We start from the raw sequence: 23,155 nt of genomic DNA on the forward strand, positions 1-23,155 counted from the left end.
CTGCCAACCTGGGCAGCCAGCAGTGGGGAATAATCAGAGGGCTGAATCAGTCCAAGGAGTCTTCTGGTAATATCCCTTACCTGGGCCCCAGGAAGGCAGCAGACTTCCCTGTGGGATGGGTGATTTATTAAAGAAATAAGGGTATTGATCTAGTATCGATACCCAACTGTGACGGACAAAAACTCTCTAACAGTTCAAAGTTAGAAAGTGTATGTTTATTACGGCCGGGCAGCACGCGGGATAGTTCCCTAATTCGCACTGCGAAATTCACAGGTAATTACAAAGTCTTTTATTCACAAAAGTGTTGAATATCCAAAATACAAATGCATATTCATACCCCTGTCACCTCCCATTCCTCGCTTCGTATGCTAATTGGCAAAAAGGCTATTAAGCATGCGTACTTTGTTTCTTAAAATGAGTCGGGGGTCTATTTTGGGGAGGGGTCACCTAAAATGAGGAAGTAAAATGAGTCTTCCTCGTCCTGACCTTTCTACCTTTTCAATGCATTCGTGACAAATGATTCCTTGGTAGAACTTACAGTTTCCTGTGTTCAACGGATCCTTTAAGCAGGAAATCTGCAGCTATCTTATGTCTTATTTACCACATTCTGTTTTTCATGACAAGGACAACTACATAAACATAAACCTGACAAGAAATGAGTTACAAGATTCAGGGTAGCTTATCTAAGATCCGGCTTCTGTTAACTGCGAACAAAGATTACCTATCTACTTCAGCTAGTTCAGCAACTTATTATCTTAACTTTCCAAAAAAAATCCTTAGTTCCTCAAAATTAACGTCTCATTCCCCACTTCTTTGAAATGAGTAAATTCTTTTACTCAGTATACAGAGTCTTCCTCATCTATCCAAGCTGTACAGCTAGTGTCTCTCAAGACCAAGCCATACGCCTTTGACAGTGATGTTAAAGCTGCCACTCGTCGTAGCATCCTCCAATTCCAAACAAGTATTACAATGGATAACACTAAACTTATGCTGACCAAAATAAGCAACACAACTATAGGGTGGATTAAGGTATTCAATATTCCGGTTGCTGTTGGTGACCACCCAAAAAGCACATCCCACCAATGATGAGACAAATGTTCCTCAAGCCTTTTAAAAACCCCTTTGATGGTCTCTGTATCATGGTGTATGGTAATTAATGTCTTTTTCCCTTCATCTCTAATTTCTTTTAAGATTTCTCTCAATTCATGATGCTTCAGCAATTGAGCAACCAAAGTCAAATTCATTCCTATGGGCACAGGCAATATCTTCTGCACAGTGGCTAGGTTGGCCTTTATATATTGATGTGATATTACGGGTACTCGATAGGAAAAATCACATCCCTTAATTCTAACAAAATTGCAAACACACAAATTGAATTGAGTCTCATTCACGATTTGGTTGTCTATCCTTATGATGGGGCATGCTGTCCTAAGACAGACACAACCTTGTCCTATATACACAAGTGAAGTTGTCTGTTTGCCTGGATGTGTTTCAAAGTGACAAATACTTTGGTCTGTGTCTAAACAAGTGTCTTTGTCACCCTCTACTGTCCCTTCACATATGTATCCTAATTGTCTCCTCACAGTACAGGGCTCTAGATTAATAGTTTGCCACTTTCCTTTAATTTCTCGTGCCCACATTCTGTGTTCAGAAGGGTACAATACAGTTCCCTCGTGGTTTAATCCTAAGGGGACTATTGGGTGTATTAAGTCCACTGAGGCATCGTGTATAGTTAAAACAAAGGCTGTCACTACACTAGTCACAGGGTTATAGGTGAAATTGACCAACACCCACCAGGACTGAAGTTCCCTCTCCATATCAGAGGCATTATCCCAGACAATTTTGCGAATTTCAGCAGGGAATATTCCTTCTCCACCTTCCCTGATAACTGCGGCAGCCACTGATTGCATCCACAGTTGTGCCTGAGTACATCCTAGGGCCAACGAGATGTTTTCACTAGCTGTGCCTAGTGCGTTAATTATTACTTCATGATCTCGCTCCTCTGTGTCTTCCCATTCTGGTAATATCTTGGTCAATTTCCAGTGATTGTTACCTAGTGCTAGTAGAGAGGATTGCAAAGGTTGTTGTAGTTTGACTAAATCGCTCCCTATTGTGGTTAATTTATTCAGTAACACTTCTGAATCTATTGCATTCAGCACTCCCAGTCCTGTTCCTAGCAATCCAGTGAGATGCCTCTTGTTCCTAAAATTGGGAGGCATACTTTTTTGAAGCCAAGTAGTCCAGTCCATAAAGGAGTTCCTGAGAAATGGGGCACATTCTGGCCGAACGTGTGAAGCATTTACCTGTACTCCCATTTCTACTCGTTTTAAAGACCACTTTGGGTTAACTATCAGCTTCTGAACTCCTGTCTTCTTAATAGCATAAGGCCCAATTTTGGTAACTACAGGAGTTATTTGTTCCTCCACTTCTGGAATAGCTGGCATCTTGGTGATCACAGCCTTTCTTGGCACTGGTGGAGTGATCTTGGTCTGGTTCTTATGGTACTCAGTACATACCTGAGTGATGTTAAAGTCAATGTCATACCCTCTTATCGCACACCCTTCTATTTTGAGCCTAAACTCTAGACATGTACTCAAGCATTTATCACAGCATTCAGGACTAACCCTGATGAGTTTCATGGGTGGATGGTAAGCCTCGTGGAACCCATCCTGTACGAATGCATACTTACATCCCTAAACATTTCTTCCCTCCCACAAGCTTGCATTTGTGACTTTTAGTATCTTGTTTAAAGCCTTACGAGAGTAAGGATCATAGGCTCTTCCTTGGCACTGGTATATCCCAGTCACATTATACCTTCGTGGTATTGTGTTGACTCCTGCTATGGTTAAGGTAATTACTACAATAGTTACAACTTTCCACATAATGTCCAAAATAACTCTTAGTCCATTTATTCGTTGTTCCGAGTGAGCTTCAGCTTCAGTTCGTTATCGCCTGGTGTGGCTTTCCAAATTCCTTCTGGGGCTTTCTTCACTCGGGAGTGATGGATCCAGGCCTTCTGTTCTTGGATCTTGATTGCAGTGAAGGTAGTGAGGAGCACCTGGAATGGTCCTTCCCACTGTGGTTCTAAGGTTTTTTCTGCAAAAGACTTAACATACACATAACCCCCAGGTTGTACATCATGTACTGGCCCATCTAGTTCTCTGTTTTGAGTTCCAGCCACATACTTCTCAATTTCTCTAAGTTGTTTATTTAGGGCCACCATATATCCATGTAGGGTTTCTTCCCCTACTTGAATGGATGCTGTTCCCTCTTGAACTGCATATGGCCTTCCATACAATATTTCAAAAGGGCTTAGTTTCTCTTTTGCTCTTGGTTTTGTCCGAATTCGCAACAAGGCCAATGGGAGAGCCTGAGGCCAGGACAAATTTGCTTCTTGCCCCAGTCTTACAATTTGTTGTTTAATCAAATGATTCATCTTTTCCACCTGGCCGCTAGATTGAGGGTGGTATGGGGTGTGCAATTCCCAGTCTATTCCCAGGTGGTGACTTATTTGCTGCACAATTTTCGAAATAAAGTGTGGTCCCCTATCTGAGGATATGGTGGCTGGAACTCCAAATCGTGGTATTATTTCTTGCAACAGCGCTTTGGTCACCTCTCGGGCCTTAGCTGTCCTGGCAGGAAAGGCTTCTGGCCATCCTGAAAAGGTATCAGTTAACACCAATAGGTAACGATACCCTCCCTTCCTGGGCAGTTCTGTAAAATCAATTTGCCATTGTTGCCCAGGTCCACAACCTTTCCCAATTTGTCCCACCTTAGGCTTTGGGGTATTTTTAGGGTTAGTTCGGAGGCAAAGACTACACTGACGAGTTACTTGTATCACTGTGCCCTGCAATTTCCTGGCCATGATTCTTTCTTTCAAATGGTTATACAGGGCATCTATTCCCCAGTGTGTTTTCGCATGTTCCCTCTGTACTAATGACCACAACAAATAGGAGGGTACTACAAGTTTCCCTTCTTCTGTTACAGCCCATCCCTCCTGATTATAACTTGCCTTTTCTACCTTGATAAGTTTCTTATCTTTCTTATTGTACACTGGCTTACCTTCAATAGAAATTTTTCCATCTGGAATCAATGCTGCCTCAACAGCCTTATCGGGTACCTCACCTTTTGCTGCTTCTTTTGCCTCTCTGTCCGCCAGCATATTCCCTTCTTCCAATTCAGAGCTCACTTTTTGGTGTGCCTTTATGTGCATTACGGCTACTCTCTCAGGTAGTTGTATGGCATCTAATAGCCTCAGTATCTCTTGTGCGTGTTTAATACTCTTGCCTTGTGAATTCAGCAGTCCTCTTTCCTTCCAGATGGCTCCATGAGCATGAACCACTCCGAATGCATACCTTGAGTCCGTGTAGATGTTGATCTCTTTTCCTTTTGCCAGCTCTAGGGCTCGGATTAAGGCAATTATTTCAGCCTTCTGTGCAGATGTATTAGTTGGTAATGGCCCAGACTCTATTACCTCTCTGCTTGTGGTAACTGCATACCCAGCATGCCTTCTTCCACTGACGACATAGCTGCTTCCATTAGTAAACCAGGTGTCAGCATCCTCAAGCGGAGTGTCCTTCAGATCTGGGCGGCTCGAGTATGTGGCTTCAATGGTCTCCAGGCAGTCATGGATCACTGGTTCTCCCATACTCCCGCTGAGGAAGGAAGCTGGGTTCACAATGTTAGTTACCACAATTTCAACATCATCTTGTTCTACTAGTATGGCTTGGTACTTCAGAAATCTCTGTGGGGAGAGCCAATGTCCCCCTTTTGCCTCAAGGACTGCAGACATTGTGTGAGATACTAGCACAGTCATCTTCTGGCCTAGGGTGAATTTGCGTGCTTCTTGGATGTTTATTGCTACTGCTGCAACTGCTCTGAGGCACCCTGGCCATCCTTTAGCTGCTGTGTCCAGTTGCTTGGAAAGATAGGCCACTGCCCTCCGGTACGGGCCTAAGTTCTGTGCTAATATTCCCAAGGCAATCCCCTGCTTCTCATGAGAAAACAGGAAAAATGGTTTACTCACGTTTGGAAGTCCTAGGGCTGGAGCTGACATAAGGGCTTTCTTTAGCTGGTCGAAGGCTTGAGTTGCTTCTTTTGTCCACTGAAGATCTCTGCTCCCTTCCGTGATCAAGGCATACAGAGGTTTAACAAGCAACCCATAGTTATAAATCCACAGTCTGCACCACCCTGTCATGCCTAAAAAGGTTCTTAGTTCTTTCACTGTCTGAGGTTTTGGCGTCTGGCATATTGCTTCCTTGCGATCCTGCCCCAGAGTCCTTTGTCCAGCACTTACTTCGTAACCCAGGTAAATAACTGTTTGCCTCACCATTTGGGCTTTTTTCTGGGATACTCGATACCCCTGCAGGCCTAGAAAGTTTAGGAGGCTTACCATCCAGTCCACGCATGTCTCCTGGGTCTGGGTGGCTATTAAGAGATCATCCACATACTGGAGTAACTGTCCTTCTCCTGGTGGAGGTTCCCAGGACTCTAAATCCTTGGCAAGCTGTTCCCCAAATATAGTGGGGGAGTTCTTGTACCCCTGCGGTAACACACACCATGTGAGCTGAGTTTTTCTTCCAATTTTAGGGCTTTCCCACTCAAATGCAAAAATTTTCTGGCTGGCTTCATGGAGAGGGAGGCAAAAGAAAGCATCCTTTAGATCTAGAACAGTAAACCAAGTTAGTTCAGGTGTTAAACGGGTTAACAAGGTGTAGGGATTGGCAACCACTGGATACAAGTCTTCAGTTACCTTGTTAACAGCCCTTAAATCTTGTACTAATCTGTATGACCCATCAGGTTTCTTTACTGGCAGAATAGGAGTATTAAAATCAGATTGACACTCTCTCAGTAGTCCTAGCTGCAGAAAGTTCTCAATAATTGGGCTAACCCCTTCTATATCTTCTTTCTTTAGGGGGTATTGTTTAACCCTTACTGGCTGTCCTCCCTCTTTAAGCCTGATTTGCACTGGTAGTGCATTCTTTGCTCTACCTGGTATATTGGAGGCCCACACTCCTGGAAATACTTGATCCATTATTTTCCTAAAATTTTCTTTTTCACTTGCCACTTCAATTTCTTTGGTTATTAGCATTAAGCTTAACAGTTCTACATATTGTTGATCCTTTACCTCCAAACTAATTTCCCTATTTTTGAATATTATTCTTGCTTCCAGCTGCTCTAGCAAATCTCTGCCCAAAAGTGCAGATGGAGCATTAGGCATGTATAAAAATCGATGGATGCCCCACTGTTTTCCCAATTTATACTTCAATGGTTTACAAAAATAAGCTCTTTCAGATTGGCCAGTTGCCTCCTTTGCCATAACATAGTCATTGGTTACAGGTATTAGGGCCTTATTCAACACTGAAAATGTTGCCCCTGTATCTATCAAAAATTTCACTTCTTTTTCTTTGTTCCCCAGTTTAACTATAACCAGAGGGTCCCCTAGGGTAGGGCCCTCCGGTCCCCTTCAGTCCTCTTTTACATGAGCAACTACTTTTTCCCTTTTCTGATCACCTTTTCTATGTTCATTACCCTTTCTTAATTCTGGGCACTGGTTTTTCTAGTGACCAAATTTCTTACAAAATGCACATTGATCTTTTCCTAGTCGGGGTGGTCCTTGTTTTGGTGGACCTTGCCCATGTTTCCCTTTTTCTCCTTCTTTTACTACTGCTGCTAGTTTTTTCATCCCTTGTTTATACCCTTCTTCCCGGTTACTAAAAACTCTCCAGGCCTCATCTAATAAAGTTTCTAAATTCCGGCTGTTTGGGCCCCGGATCTTCTGGAGTTTCCGCCTGATATCTCCTGTGGATTGTCCTAAAAATAAATTTATTAATTGCTGCATTCCTTCATCAGATCCAGGATCCAGGGTGGTGTGTCGGCGCATTGCGTCTCGCAGGTGATCTAGAAATTCAGAAGGTGTTTGAGAGGGGCCCTGTTTGATAGCATATAAGGCTGACCAGTTTATGGTTTTGGGGATTGCTCTTTCTAGCCCTTTTACTATTAGTTCTTGGTATCTCTTTAACCGCCCTAATTCCTCATCATCATTAGGATCTCAACCTGGGTCTTGAAGGGGAAATACATCTTTAACATCCTCCTGTGTTGTCCCACAATCATCTTTAGCCAGATCCCCAGCTACTTTCAAAACTAATTGCTTCTCAGTTTCTGTTAAGGCATCAAGTAGCAGTTGCAGATCTGCCCAATCAGGTGAATGCTGCTTAACTATAAACTTTATTTTTTTAGCAATCCCTATAGGATCACTTCGATAGCCCTTAGCAATCCTTTCCCAAATTTCTAAATCAATTGAGGAAAAGGGAACTTTAATCAGTTTTGTTTCCCCATCAGAGGTTATTGCTTGTCTTAGAGGTGCTTGTACAACAACTCTGGTTTGTTTTCGGGTCCTTGATGCTATAGGTCCTCGTGAGGGAATCTTAGGACCTGGTGAGAGGGGTTCAGGTTCATCCCACTCACTGTCACTGCTAGGCAGTGATGGATCCCGGGGTTTAGGAGTGGGTGGAGAAACCCCTACTTCAGTTGCTGTCCTCCCAAAGGAAGATGAAGCTAAAGATGAAGTGAGGGGGGTTGGAGTCAATGATGGTTCTGAATTTGCATCCCCCACCACCCTCCTCCTTTCCTGCCTCCTAGGGGCTGGCTTAAGTATGTCTTCTGTCTCTTGTTCCAAAGCCTCTGCTTGGTATACTTTGTCAGGATGGGTGCACCTCTGATTTATTGAGCAGGTACTACAACACCGTTTGGGCTTCTCTTTAGTAGCTTTATTATCCTTTTCAAGGGCTAATACTAAAGGATCAGATGGTGACCTCATTCCACAATCCCTTTGCCACTCGGGATGATTCCTGAGAGTGAAAAACATATCAGCATAAGCTACTTCTTGCCACTTTTGTTCACGCCGAAGGAAAAGCATCAATTGTAATAATGTCTCATAGTCCAGTGTACCGTTTACTGGCCACTTCACACCTTCATCAAGTTTATATAATGGCCACCATTGTGTACAAAGCTTAGCAAGCTCCCTCTTAGTTTCGGTACCACCACAGCCCACCAGTTCCTTCCAGTGTGTTAAGATACACCCTAAAGGGCTTCCTCTGGGAATCTCTTTGCTCTCATTTGCCCCCATGTTTAGAATCCCTTTTGGTCCAAGATGTTACAAAACACAAAGTAGACTACTTCAATTGCGCTTCTCAGCACCAAAAATTTATCGGCTATTTCTGCTAACTCTGGGCATAAGTTCTGCTTATGCTTATGCTCTCTGCTTTCTGCACACAATCAAAGCCTTTTCTTAGAGAGACCCAACTCCAAACACCAACCGTTTTAGGTTCACAAAGAAAATAGCCAGGGGTCCCTCACGACCCCAAACACACTCCACCAGAAGTTTCAACAAGGTCCCGCCGAAAAATCCTACGGATTTCGGCCGGGACACCACACACAAATCCCTCCGTGAGAAGGAGGTGGGGGGGTAACCCTGATCCCACGCTGCCTCTCCACTCTGTGGTTAAGGACTACACCACTAGGACTTTAGAATATTGCCACACACTCTAGCAACTGCAAACCTCACAAACAAGCAAAACCTTTTTCCCTTTAACTAAAACACTCACTCGCCAAAAGAACTTCTTAGGGTTTTACAGGGAGTTTAGAGACGCGGCCCGAGGCTGCAGAGCCTGGATTCCCCCGCGGTTACCAGGGAAACAAATCACCCCCTCCCAATTGCTGGGGCTGGCTCAGGTTTCAAACCTCCTTACGCCGCTTGCTCCTTTTAGTTCAAAACCAAACAATTTAAACTTACACAAATACTTTTTTCACCTAACAAAACGTAAGCAAAATTTTGTTGCCAAAAGCACACGCTGTTCAAGCTCACACACAGTCTAATTCCCCTGCAGCACACAATCTGGATACAACACAAACACTTTAAATCCTTCCGTCCTTGGAAACAGAGGTATCCCTCCACTGATCAGGCGGGGAATTCAAAAGGTTTTTACAACTTCAAGCTTGCAAAACTCCTAAAACCATTTACACAGATTACTAACACACTCCAAAATCACACAAATTAAAACGCTTACACAAACTCCCACAGACCACGATACATACGGTGCACCAATAATTCTTCCACACCTGAAGACACAAACACACAAAACCACGAGACCACAGAACACGGATCCGTTCACACCACACACACTCCGTGCACTCGGGGCCGCAATCGGGATTTTCTGCGACCCACAACGGGACCCTTCGCGTCCCAGCACGGGCTCGCCACACGGATTATGGATTGTCAAGGTACCTTTGAACCACAAACTGTAACCGGAGCCACCGCTGCTCCTAATACACAACAACAACACCGGTTATTTTACTGCCGCCGCTGCCCCATCACAGGACACGGACTACCAAGTCACCTTTAAATTGCAAGATGACATAACAAAAAAAAACCGGTTACCGCTGTCCCCACTACGGGACACGGACTACCAAGGCACCTTTAAACTGCAAGATGACACAACAAAGACAGGTTGTCGCTGTCCCCACTACGGGACACGGACTACCAAGGCACCTTTAAACTGCAAGATGACACAACAAAGGTTGCCGCTGTCCCCACTACGGGACACGGACTACCAAACCACTGATACCAAGCTCCGCAGAGCTGACACAACTTTTACAAACAAACCCAAGAGGCGTATGTTGTGCACGAGACGTCTCTCAGTGTCTTACCAACCGCCTATACCAAGGTACCTATTTTCAAATATAAACATACCTTTTGTCCGTAGTTCCAGCAGGTTCTGGTCTTTCTCCGGGTGGTCAGCAGGACCGCAGGAGCCCTCTTCCCAGAAAATTCCGGGTGGGCGCCCAGAGGGGTCCTGGACCCCGCTGGCCCCACGGCCAGAGAGAGCAGTCTCCTGCCTGGCTCGCCAAAATGATTTATTAAAGAAATACGGGTATTGATCTAGTATCGATACCCAACTGTGACGGACAAAAACTCTCTAACAGTTCAAAGTTAGAAAGTGTATGTTTATTACGGCCGGGCAGCACGCGGGATAGTTCCCTAATTCGCACTGCGAAATTCACAGGTAATTACAAAGTCTTTTATTCACAAAAGTGTTGAATATCCAAAATACAAATGCATATTCATACCCCTGTCACCTCCCATTCCTCGCTTCGTATGCTAATTGGCAAAAAGGCTATTAAGCATGCGTACTTTGTTTCTTAAAATGAGTCGGGGGTCTATTTTGGGGAGGGGTCACCTAAAATGAGGAAGTAAAATGAGTCTTCCTCGTCCTGACCTTTCTACCTTTTCAATGCATTCGTGACAAATGATTCCTTGGTAGAACTTACAGTTTCCTGTGTTCAACGGATCCTTTAAGCAGGAAATCTGCAGCTATCTTATGTCTTATTTACCACATTCTGTTTTTCATGACAAGGACAACCACATAAACATAAACCTGACAAGAAATGAGTTACAAGATTCAGGGTAGCTTATCTAAGATCCGGCTTCTGTTAACTGCGAACAAAGATTACCTATCTACTTCAGCTAGTTCAGCAACTTATTATCTTAACTTTCCAAAAAAAATCCTTAGTTCCTCAAAATTAACGTCTCATGGGTCCAGTTGGCATACCAGGTCCTCGGTTCCCTTCAGAAGAGAGTCACCCACTACAATTACCCTTCTTTCTTTTTTAACACCCATAGCTGTGATCCATCTCATTGACTGACTTGTTCTGGTCAGCCCCCTAGATAGATCTTCATCTCCACTATCATCTGCCTGATCCTTGAGTTCCAGAGCCTCATACCTCTTCTGTAAGGGCACCTGGGAACACGAGGGAGGCCAGAAGGGGATTCTCCTACCTCCCGAGCAGAGACCTGTTTCCATTCCCCCCCATCTTTTAGGTTTCCTTCTGCCTGATGGTGAGAGGGTCAGGATTTCTCTGACTCTTGCTGAGCTTCCATCCACTGCATTTTTTTCAGGGATGGAAGGGTGTGACTCCACCAATCTATTTCTCTCTCACACTCCATGATATTCTTCAGCCTCTCCACTTCCTCTTTAAGCTCTGCCTCCAGGCTGAGCAGATCATCCACCTGGTCACACAGCATATAGATGTTGTCTCTGCTGTCATCCAATATTACCAGGAGTACATGAGTATTGCTTAGATGGAGCATTGTTTCAAAGGAGAGCATATGCACCTGGTGAAGTTTAAAGTATCCATTTTTACAAAAATGTTGATAGGCAGTATATTACTGAGGTGTAACTACATAATTTTATGTAGTGAGGCAAGATTATGTGGGGTTTTTTTCCCTTCTTGGTTGACCTAATTTTTATGATGTTTCATTATTAAAGTATTTTTCTTCTGGTGTTATTCATATAGAAGTAGATCTGGCAACAGATCACTCTCAAGACATAAAGACAGACGCAGATCCAGAAGTCCCCTGAAAAAACGGTCTAGATCTAGGGAAAGGTGGAGATCAAGAAGTCGCTCTCATTCTGGGTGAGTTCCATTCCTTAGAAATTATACTGTTCATCTTAGCACATAGTACAAAGTTTTTGAAAAAAATCTAACAAACCTTTTAGGTGATGGCAAAGGATGGAATCTAAATGCTTTAGCCTGTCCCAAGGCTCTGTTTGTGGGACAAAATAATAGAAAGTAAGGGTTTTTTTGTGCTCAGTGTACTGGTTTTGTCTGTGATTCAGTTAATTTTTTTCATAGTAGTTCATATGGTGCCTACAGCAGTTAAACCACAACCCTGAGGTACCTAAACTTTGATACCAAAGTCTAGTTTGCATTTATACCATCAAGCTGATTGAAAGTAGGTAACTTAATTGTCAGACTTTAACCAATGAATTAGGTATATTCTGTGTAGCCTGTGCTACAAAAAAAGTGGATGATGCTTCTTAAACCTTGTCAACAGTTATACTTTGGATTCAAGCTGAACTTGATCCTGCATTCTGAGAACGTGTATAAAGTTTTTGTCCATGAGATTTTATTTTTGCCTTTGGCTATTTCATATTGGCCATACACTGCTGTAAGCACAAATGTATGTCTATTATGTAACATTTACATTTCAGCATCTAATACACCTATATTTTGCCTAGTCCATTAATTTTTGAGTCTGACTATCTAATTATTGAACTGTGAAATTCCAACAGAATAATTCCTTTATCACTTTGGATGATAATGTAACTTTCTGAGGTGTAAAATAGTGAATATTCACAAAACAAAAGTGACTGTAAAAGTAGCCTAATGAATAGAAGCCTTGGTACTTCTCTTTCATCACTAATTCCCCTGACTCATTTAAAGGGAGCTTCATACTTAGGTTGTGCAGTTGTTTTCTGAGGAGAAAAGTTTTGTGGGAAATAGAACTGCAGATCTGTGGACCTCAGTGGGAACAGTTAGGAGGTAGGCTACATAGCTGGGCTTCATTGATGGAACCTTTTGACTCTGTTGCTGTTGTCTGGAGCTTCTTGAGATATCTGCTCACTGGAAGGGCCAAATCTAATGAAATCCCTGTGATAAGTTACTAGAAGGTGCTTCTTGGATCATTGTGAAACTCCTTGCTATTGGTGGGACTGTGTGCTGTTTCATCTTAATGATCTTACATTTCGTATGTGAGACATCCAAAGAGGTATTTGACAAAACTTGATGGGAACCAAAGACTTCAGATCACAGACCATGAAACAAGTCTACTATTTATTAGTAGCCAAACACTTGTTCCAATGAAAAAAGATTGGAGCTGTGTGTATAAATATCCTAGAGGCAGGTCTAGGAGTCATGTGTCTCCTTTGTTAGAAATATGGTTTGGGGTCTCATGATTCCAAATAATACTTTAAAAAAATGTAATCTTCCAGTGTCTTGGTTTTAAAGACAGGTGTCTGCCAAGTAAGGTGGGAACCTCCCTTGGAATGGAAAATATGATCCCCTTCCCTCCGAATTATTATAACTTTGAAGTTAAGGGGGTTTCAGGCAAAGATATGGGAAAAGGAATAACAGTTCTTTACTAATATGTATATGTATAACTAGGCAAACAAACAACAATGGCAGCAACAACAAACAAAACCAGAAACCCAGTAACAGCCTTCTCTCAGCACTTTCCCCTTTGGTGTAGTTATGGTCACAGCCAGCAAGGACACGGCTCCTGGCTGGGCAGGTCAGGTGCGAGGATTTCCTCGCGGCTGCAGGGAGCGTTGTGGTGCGAATTCAGCTATGTCTCTCACGTGGTGATGGCAGGTGTGTAGATGGTGAAATGGGCTGCAGCAGGAACCTCGAAGCAGTGGCTGGGACGGCAGGGGCTGCCTCACTCAAGGGTAGCAAGCAAAATCTAGCAGAGACTACGGGGTCGTGCCTGAAACTGCGGGGTGTTCAGGTGTCGGGTTACAGTGTAGCAAGAAGTCCTGAACGGCAGCAGAGAGCAGCAGGGTTGGGCGGGGGATCGCTCCCCTGGGTAGCTCACCGGCCATGGCTGGTCCCCTGGGTCAGGCTGTGCAGAGGGGGGGGGGGGGGGGGGGGGGGGGGGGGGGGGGCAGCCCCCAGCAGGGAACGGGGTGATCCCGGGTCCCAGCACGGCACGCACTGCCTCTGGGCTCCCGAACAGCAGAGAAGCAGAGAAACAAGCCAATAAGCTCCAGTCACAGTGCCAAAGGGAAAGGGAAAAAAAAACGGACAAAAGCCAAACTGCAACTGTATCTCTCCTCGGAGAGATCCCACCACGTGGCAGTGGAGACCAAATCACCCCACTGGAAGAGGAAGCAACCGCCCCTCGCCCCCCTCCCCCCCAATTTTTGCAGGAAATCCTGGGCTGGCTCTCACCCATCGACCCATCGCGATACTCCCGGAGCCGGAGGGGGGTTGGGGGGTGGCAGCGACCACCCCGGATGCAAAACAAAAAACAAACCCAAAAATGGATATGGGATAAAAAGAACCATCCCCAAGACATCCGGCCAAAGCTGTCATCTAACTGTGTGCACTTTTGGGCTCCATAATGTAAAAAATATATAAACCTATTGGAGAACATTCAAAGGAGGACTATGAAGATGATGAAGGGTCTAGAGGGGAAGCCATACAAGGAGCAGCTTGGCTTGTTCAGCCTGGAGAAGAAGCGACTGAGGGAAGACTTCATCACGATCTACTGTTTGCTGACAAAGCAAAGGAACAGGCACTGATCTTTTCTCTCTGGCGACCAGTGACAGGACCCAAGGGAACAGCATGAAGCTGTGTCAGGGGAGGTTTAGGTTGGATATTAGGAAAAGGTTCTTCACCCAGAGGGTGGGTGGACACTTGAACAGGCTCCCCAGGGAAGTGGTCACAGCACCAAGCCTGCCAGAGTTCAAGAAGCATTTGGACAATGTTCTCAGGCACATGGTGTGATTCTTGGGATGGTGCTGTGCAGGACCAGGAGCTGGATTTTGATAATCCTTGTGGATCTCTTCCAAGTCAGCATATTCTATAATTCTGTGATTAATTTTTATTTGGCTTGTCTACTAGAACATCCAGTGGATTTTTTCTCACATTTTATTAACATGTATCATTCTCCCTATCACAAAGAAGCTGATTTGTTCTGTTACCTTGCTTCTGTTTTTATGGTCTTACTGATTTTTCAATAATTTTCTAATTCATAATGGCATTACAGATAGTTGAATTGTCTTGGTTGAGTTTTTACCTTACATTTACCTTTTGAGGGAATGTGGTGAAATTTTATCCCAGTTTTTTTTTGTTTGGGTGTATTAATTGATGTTGGATTTCCAAGCAGTTAAAGATATTTATGTGAGAGAACACTGTAGAATAAAGATTTCAGTCCAGTCAGCTGTCATTATTCACATGGGAGTGGTTAATCTGGAGTCCATTTTACATGTACACATATTTAGGAAAAAATGGATTTACAAATTGTAGTTTGTCTCACTCCTGATAAAATGTAGAAAATTTATATATGTATGGTAACATAGCTGTGAGGTGAAAAGACATTCTTTCAAAGTGTAATGATGTCACTGATGATCACAGTTTGATTTGATTTTTGCCCCCTCTTCCACAATTTGGTTTCCAAATTTTTCCTATCTATATTGCCTCTCCCACATGGTGAACATGGGTGACAAATGAAAATTTTGAATAATTACTATTTTTCAACAGAAACATATATTTTGTCTTGAACAACTAATGTATGCTAAAGAGTTGTAATTTTTATTGGAAACTTCAGATATTAATTAATGGATTTGTATTTGGCTTTTCACAGGGACAAGAAAAGAGACAAAGAAAAGGTCAAGGAAAAAGAAAAGGCCAAAGAAAAGGAGAGAGACCAAGACAAAGAGAAGGAAAGAAACTGGGACAGAGGCAAAGGAAAGGAAAGAGAGCGAGATAAAGAGAAAAACTGGGAGAAGGACCAGGAGAGAGAGAAAGAGCAGCATAAAGATCGAGAGAGAGTTAGAGACAAGGATAGGGATAGAGACAGGGACAAGGACAGGGAAAAGAACAAGGAGAAGGAAGAAGACAGAGAAGAGGTAGACCAGAACAAGGAAAAAGATGATGTTATGAAAGAGGGGGAGAAGGATAGAGAGAAGATTAATGACAAGGAGGGAGATAAGGACAGAGGGGAAAAAGAGGACAAAGAAAAGGAGAAAGATGAGAAGAAAGAGAAGAAGGAACAAGAAAGAGAAAAAGAGAGAGATGATAAAAAAAAGAAAGAGAAGAGATCTAGAACACCCCCAAGAAGCTATAGCTCTTCAAGATCTTGTAGCTCCAGCAGGTTTGTTTAGAATTTTTTAATGCTTTTTTGGACTTGTCAGTACAGTGATGCACCATGTAAAATGCACATCCTAATTTTTATGTATTGGTATCACCATGCCACTTACTAATTCAATTTGTATTCTTTCTGTTTTTTAGATTTCCCTATAAAATAAAATCTATTACAAAGAGCTCTATATGATGCTTGATGGAAAAGTTTCTTGTTGGGCAACTGATACTTGCCTTTTATATAACTATAGTATAGTCCTTGAGGACAGTAAGTAGATGGCTCTTATGCCATTTCACTGTGTTGGAGCCATCCAAAAGTTATGATGGAGGGACATTAAACACCATCTTTGTCCTAATGAAAGTTTGAGTCACTGGTACATAGTTTCTTTGTTACTTACATACTGTACAGTGTTGGTCTGTAATGGAATTTGTTTGGTTTATGAACAGTTGGGTGGTAGTATTTGCCACTTGGCCACCTTAAGGATGGCGAGCAATGAATTTTCTTGGCTGGATGGCTGAAGAACAGGAAGCAAGCATGTCATTTGGCTGACTAACCATTCAGAAAGCCAATGTATGTATCTCAGGTGAAAAATAAGGATACCTTGTTTAGTTGATTAAATGTCCAGATACAAGTAAAAATTAGCACTTCTTAACCATGCTCATAGTAAACAGGAAAGCAGTCAAGGTTAATCTAGCTGTTGTTTTTGCCTGTGAGGGAGGGTAAACTGAGTGGAAGTCAGGGTAAATTCAGTCTAGCAAAAGGAGACTGTGAGATTGATTATAAGCGCTGTAACTGGACTAACTCAAGCATATTCAAAAGCATAGCAGCTAACTTAAGTTCAGAAGCTTTCCAAATACCTCAGCAATTATGGAGTTCAATAATATCATGTGGCAAATTTAGATAGAAAATTTTATCTGTTACCTTGAGAGAATGAAATGCTGGATGAACTGGGAAACATTCTACATATAATAATCACTTCCCTGGACAAAAGCAAAATTTTCATAGCCCTCAAAATTCAGGAGTTCATGGTTCATATCACATGGAAAAAGCTGTAATGGTTTCTGAACATTCTATTTGGGTTATATGAAATATCCATGCTGTTCTGGAGGTTTATGGGCAAAATATTGTGGCTTCTTTAAACATATACATTTTCCTATTTTAATGCATTAACATTATTTCATGGGTTGAATACTTGCACAGAGTAGAGGTAGTTCTGTTAGCTTTGAAAACAACAATTTCTGCATGTATGTATTAGGAGTCTTGAATTAGATAATTAATTGTGCTAGATTGACCTAGGTTGAATGCCAGGTGCTCACCAAGCAACTCTATTACTCCTTCTCCTCAGCTGGATGGGGAAGAAAAATACCATGAGTTGAGATAAGAAAGGGAAGAGATCACTCATGAATTACCATTATGGGTGTGGTGGGTTGACCTTGGCTGGATGCCATGTGCCCACCAAGGTGCTCTGTCACTCCCCTTTCTCAGCTGGATAGGGGAGAGAGAATAAGATGGAAAACAACTCATAGGTTGAGACAAGGCAGTTTACTAAAGCAAAAGTGAGTTTGTATGTGCGCAAGCAAAGAGAAAAAAAATATTTTACTCTCTACTTCCCATCCAGCCACTTCCTGGGAAGCAGGGCACATGTAGCGGTTGCTCTGGAAGGCTATCATGTGAAAAGGAGAGAAATCCTCAACCCTTAGTGTGGGGATGCTTAGTATTTAATTTGTCTGTAAGCGCCCCAGGAAAGCCAAGACCCTGGTGCCCAACCAGTCTGTCAGCATCCTGTTAGGGGGACCCTTCACTGAACAGTCCAACTGGATTGGAAGGTGACTCAACTGACTTAGGGAAACACACCAACAGCATAAGGGAGACCCCTCAGCAGGTCTTCCCCTTTATTTATGTTACCCACTGCCAGTGCCTGTGAAGGACTCACACTAACAGTTTATGGAATAACACTTTATTTATGTAAAATTGTGACAGGTTAAGGTTCAAGTATTGTCAGTGATAGTATCTGACTGCAAAAATGTATTCGAAGCAATACACAGACAAGCTCTAATCTCCAATAAAAGTATTCAGCATGTAGAGTATGGTTCCTACCCAATAGGCGTCCCTATGGGGAAGAAGACAGGTTCAGCCTGTCGACTGATCCCAACAGTTGCAATGGAGTCTTCCCCAACTTTTCTCCCATTCTCCACTTACTTTTATATTATTTCTTTATGTTTAGGTGGAGCTCGAGTGACTCTAACATGCATACCTTTGTTACTGATTGGTGTAAAATTCTGTTGCTTCGCTTTTAAAGCGGTGTGTGGAACTATCATAGATTATAGGTCTCGAGCATTCCAACCGCATTCTATCCAGAGAGTGGCAACTGTATTTTAGCCTATAATTTCCACACAGTTTATAACTTCTGTCAGGATGTGAATATAACTTCTCAGTTTCCTCTAATTTTATCCCCAGCCATCTTTCCACAAAGGCAAACATTGTAAATAAAGAATGTTCCCCCTTCTTCCCCATTTTCTTAGCTTTTATATCTGAGCTGACATCATATGACGTGGAATATCCCTTTGGTCAATTCAAGTCAGCTGTCCTAGTTGTGTCCTCTCTGTCATGGTTTAGGAATGGTATTTTCCAATTCAGTGTTTCCACTGAAACACTCCAAACCACATGCTGCTTCCTCACTTCCCCCCTCCCCCTCCCTCCTGCAGCAGGCTAGAGAGGGGAATTGAAGGCACAAAAGGCAAAGATCATGTGTGGAGATAAGAACAGTTTACTGGAAACAGCAATGAGATAAGAAAACTAACAGGAACAGCAACAATACTAATAACAATCTACAAGAAAGGCAAACAATTCACTGATTCACTCTCGATTACTCACCATGGAACCCAGTAATAAGGGAACTTCCACCATGATACCCTTGAAAGAGACCTCCTTCCCCTCCCCCTGGCAATGAGGTGGTATAAACTAACTACCCCTCCTGGCTACTACAGAAATTAACCCTATCCTGGCTGGAACCAGGACATTATCCACCCCTTAATCTATACCTTATACTCATGCCCAAATCCTACACCTTCCAACTATATACATATATATATATTCAAGCACAAATATAATTTCCTTAGTCAATGGTCGTCCCTCCAAGATGTCTGTTAACAGCCTTCATTTAGTCCATGACTGTGGATTCTATCCATCCTAGATGTCTTCCAGGGCAGGAAGGCTGGTGTGCTGTTGACTGATTGCAAGTTGCATCAGGAACTCACGACTGGTATATCTGGAGCAGTCCATCCTCATTGTCCATGGTAGTCATGGCATACAGTAGAAGTGTCATTCAGCAACCAGTATTATACAAGTCAACATTACAGACTGTTCTAATCCAAAAATCAAATCCCCTTGAGGTACACATTGTATTTCTTCGTCCCTCTGCATTACCCACAAGGTACACCCAGATCCTTGAGCAAAAACAATCCCATGGATGGGTTTGCATTTGCTTGAGGCAGGACTAATCCAAACTGTCTTCTCTAACACATGCCTCATATGCACCACAGAGACTTTAACCCCTTCTACAGTATGTGGAGGTTTTGATTGGGCAGGGTCAACTTGATTGGTAGAGCCTTGGGTGTTAACTAACCAGGTAGCCTTCCCTAGATGTAGATCCCAAAGTTTGAAGGTCCCACCACCCATTGCTTTCAATGTGGTTTTTAACAGTCCATTGTACCGTTCAATTTTCCCAGAGGCTGGTGCACAATAGGGAATATGGTACATCCACTCAATACCATACTCTCTGGCCAAGGTGTCTATGAGGCTATTTTTGAAATGAGTCCCATAATCTGACTCAATTCTTTCTGAGGTGCCATGTGTAGTGGTTTCACGTTCACTAAAATCTGGTCTTAGTATTCGCTCTTTTTCCGTGGGAGAGAGACTAGGAGAAAAAACAAAGCAGGCTCAACCTTAAAATTAACAAATAGTTTTATTAACACACACTAAAAGAATAGAAAAAAGAAAGTTGGAAAAAAACCTAAAACAGAATGAAACTTTAAAAACACTCTTCCCTCCCCTTAAACTGTTAACTTTCCTACAAAACAACATAAAGGCACAAAACTTGTAATTTTCAGTCAGTTTCACTATCTGACAATAGTCTTTCATCAATTCTTTAGGGGAAGAGCATCTCTTAGAGTCATGGATCCCACTGACAACCTAGAACTGTTCTCTTGTGGGTTTTTTGACTGTCACAAAAACAACCACCCGGAGAAACCTGCTTTTGTGACCCCTCCCATTAGCAGTTTCCCAAGCTCCTTGTGGCTCATGGGTCTTAGACTTTTGCATACTGGGGTGTCACCTTTTAAAGATGAATAACTCCAGAGCAAAAGTTTCTTCATCTTAAGGTACAGAGATATCTTCTCACTTCTTCACTGGCACAGGGGGCTTCTCATCTTTATCTCTGTTCAAGCATCTTATAGGATTAATATTACTTAGTCCATCACAAACACCTTTGCTCAAATCCACACACAAATCTAAACAATCATCTCCCCAAATGCTTATCTTTCCCATGATTTAAAGGAATGACCTAAATATAGAGTTCATTTCCATGGCTCAAGTAAGAATGGAACAACCAACTCTTCAACCCTCTGTCCCAATAGTCTTTTCACTCTTGTTCTACTGACTTCATGCTGTTTTTTTCTTTATGTTCACTCTGTCCTTTCTTACTCTCTCAGAGAAGGGCCAAGCTCTGGAAGCTTCATGTTGCCAGGAAAGGGTTAAATCTGCTTAGAGTCTTTGTCTCCCTCTGTAGCTCGTGGTGTTAGATGTTCAAGGCTGCGCTGGTGAGGGAGGAAGAGCTCACACAAAAACATCAGAGATCAGAGCACCCGGGCAGTCCGGAATCACAAAAAACCCAGGCAGGATCATAAATGCCTTCTCAGTCCACCCCTCGGTGTAAATCGGGGTGGCCTCAGCCTAAATGGTGTCCATAGCTCTTATCAGGGGCCTGGCAGAGATCTCTCCCTGCTCCAGGGAAGTTTAGAGAAAGCGGTTGTTGTAAAGCAGCAACCTCTCCTTCCCCCCCACACCCGGGAGCTGATGGAATCCGGCCAGGCCTCAGGCCAGCTCCCCCCCAGAAGGGGGGAGCAGCAAGCCCAACTCAATGTTACCTGTCTCTCTCTGGTCAAAGGAAAGAGAGAAAAAGACCCACCTTCAGGAAATCAAGGGGTTTTATATGGTGCTTCCCAAAGTCGTAGCCAACAATTTTCAGTGGTCAGAACAGATGCCAATATTCCAACTAACCCTCTGGTAGGTCTCTGTCTCTTCTAAAGCAATTCCCAGGTCCTGACCTGGAGAATTATTCTACATTCTTCTATAACTAAAAAACCAAACTGTACTAACTCATGATACCATGTCACCACAGGACTTGCTTTTCAAGTCCAAGATGGTGTTCCAGGCAGTGGTGTAAGGCACGGAGTATGTCTCAAGCCATTCAATGGTTGTTTCCACCATTGTAAGCATGTAGTGCTTGCCTTGATGGGTCTGCGGGAGTGTGATGTAATCAATCTGCCAGACCTCCCCATATTTATATTTTGATCATTGTCCACCAGGGGCTTTACCTGCTTGGCCTGCTTCATTACTGCTCATATTTCACAGTTATGGATAACCTGGGAGATAGTGTCCATGGTTAAGTCCACCCCTCGGTCACGAGCTCATCTGTATGTTGCATCTCTTCCCTGATGACCTGAGGTGTCATGGGCCCACCAAGCTGGAAATAATTCACCCTTATGCTGCTAGTCCAGATCCACCTGAGATGCTTTAATCTTGGCAGCCTGATTCACCTGTCCATTGTTGCAATGTTCTTCTGTAGCCTGACGCTTGGGTACGTGTGCTTCTATATGATGTACTTTTACTGCCAACTCTCTATCCGGGCAGCAATGTCCTACCACAATTCTGCGGCCCAGATGGGTTTACCTCTGTGCTGACAACTGGTCTTTTTCTATTGATCCAGCCACCTCCACAGAACATTTCCTACCATCCACAAGTCAGTGCAGAGGTACAATGCTGGCCATTTCTTTTATTCAGTGATATCTAAAGCCAGCTGGACATCTTTCATGCCTGTAACCTGACTTGATCCACCATGTCCCTCAATAGCTTCCACAACTTGATGCATAGGACTCCATATGGCAGTTTTCCATTTTCAGTGTATCCCTGCAATATGACAGGAACCATCATTAAAGAGAGTGTATTGTTCTTCATTTTCTGATAGCTGATTATGTGGTGGGGCCTCCTCTGCATGTTTCACCTTCTCCTTTTCTGATGATAGTCCAAAATTTTCACCTTTGGGCCAGTTCATGATGACTTCCATGATCCCTGGGTGACTGGGGTTTCCTGTTCAAGCTTGCTGTGTGATCAGAGCAATCCACTTAGTCCAGGTAGCATCAGTGTCATGATGTGTTGCAGGGACTTTACCCTTGAGCATCCAGCCTAGCACTGGCAGTCAGGGTGCCAGTTTCAGTGTTTCAGTGCCAATCACTTCTGAAGCAGCTCCAACCCCCTTATAAGCTGCCAGTATCTCTTTTTCAGTTGGGGTGTAAACAGGCCTTGGATCCTTTGTGTCCTTGACTCCAGAACCCTAGGAGTCATCCTCAAGTCTTCTCAGGTACTTTTTTCTAGAGGCTCCAGGAAAGACCAATCTCCCCAGATGCAGTGTAGAGCGCATTTTTCACATCTTGTCCTGTCCTGACTAGCCCAAGGACTACTGCATTAACAATCTGTTTAATTTGTTCAAAAGCTTCTTGTTGTTCAGCACCTAACTTGTCAAAAGGTAGTGAGGACTTATAGTCTGACTATATTCTGGAATATGCATCCTCCAAAAACCCACAGTGCCTAGGAAAGCTTGTGTTTCCTTCTTGCTGGCTGGTGGGAACATCACTGCTATTTTGTTGACCACATCCATTGGAGTCTGATGATGTTCATCTTGCCATTTTATTCCTTAAAACTGAATTTCCTGAGCAGGTCCCTTGGCCTTACTCTGCTTTATGGCAAAACTGGACTTCAGCAGAATCTAGAATATCTTCTCCCCTTTCTCTAAAACTTCTTCTGCTGTGTTGTCCCACATGATGATATCAACAATGTATTGCAAGTGTTCTGGTGCCTCACCCTTTTCCAGTGCAGTCTAGATCAGTCCATGGCAAAGGAAGGGCTGTGTTTCCACCCCTGGGGCAGTTGATTTCAAGCGTACTGAACACCCTTCCAGGTGAATGCAAACTGCGGCCTGCACTCTGCTGCCAGAGGAATGAAGAAAAACACAGTAATGTTGATGGTGGCACCACTTTGCTGCCTTGACTCCAGTTCATACTGAAGTTCCAGTATGTCTGGTACAGCAATGCTCAGCAGTGATGTGACTTTGTTCAGGCCACAATAGTCTACTGTCAGTCTTCACTCTCCATCGGACTTATGCACTGGCCGTAG

The 23,155-nt window shown here is 43.3% G+C and overlaps 1 protein-coding gene across 9 annotated transcripts in view; it reads left to right on the top strand.

Moving 5' to 3' along the window:
* The window catches only part of LOC120764904 (splicing regulatory glutamine/lysine-rich protein 1-like), a 106,139-nt gene that overhangs the window by 69,047 nt on the left and 13,937 nt on the right, over positions 1-23,155 (top strand). For all 9 annotated transcript variants that reach the window (XR_009208591.1, XR_009208592.1, XM_040089032.1 and 6 more), the window contains 2 exons: positions 11,356-11,475; positions 15,209-15,718. Coding sequence is in view for 7 of the 9 variants with exons in the window: in XM_040089032.1 (XP_039944966.1) it covers positions 11,356-11,475; positions 15,209-15,718 (630 nt within the window). In the remaining 2 variants the exon portion in view is untranslated. The remainder of the gene's footprint in view (positions 1-11,355; positions 11,476-15,208; positions 15,719-23,155) is intronic.

This window comes from Hirundo rustica, chromosome W (assembly GCF_015227805.2).
Source record: "Hirundo rustica isolate bHirRus1 chromosome W, bHirRus1.pri.v3, whole genome shotgun sequence".
Taxonomy (NCBI): Eukaryota; Metazoa; Chordata; class Aves; order Passeriformes; family Hirundinidae; genus Hirundo; species Hirundo rustica.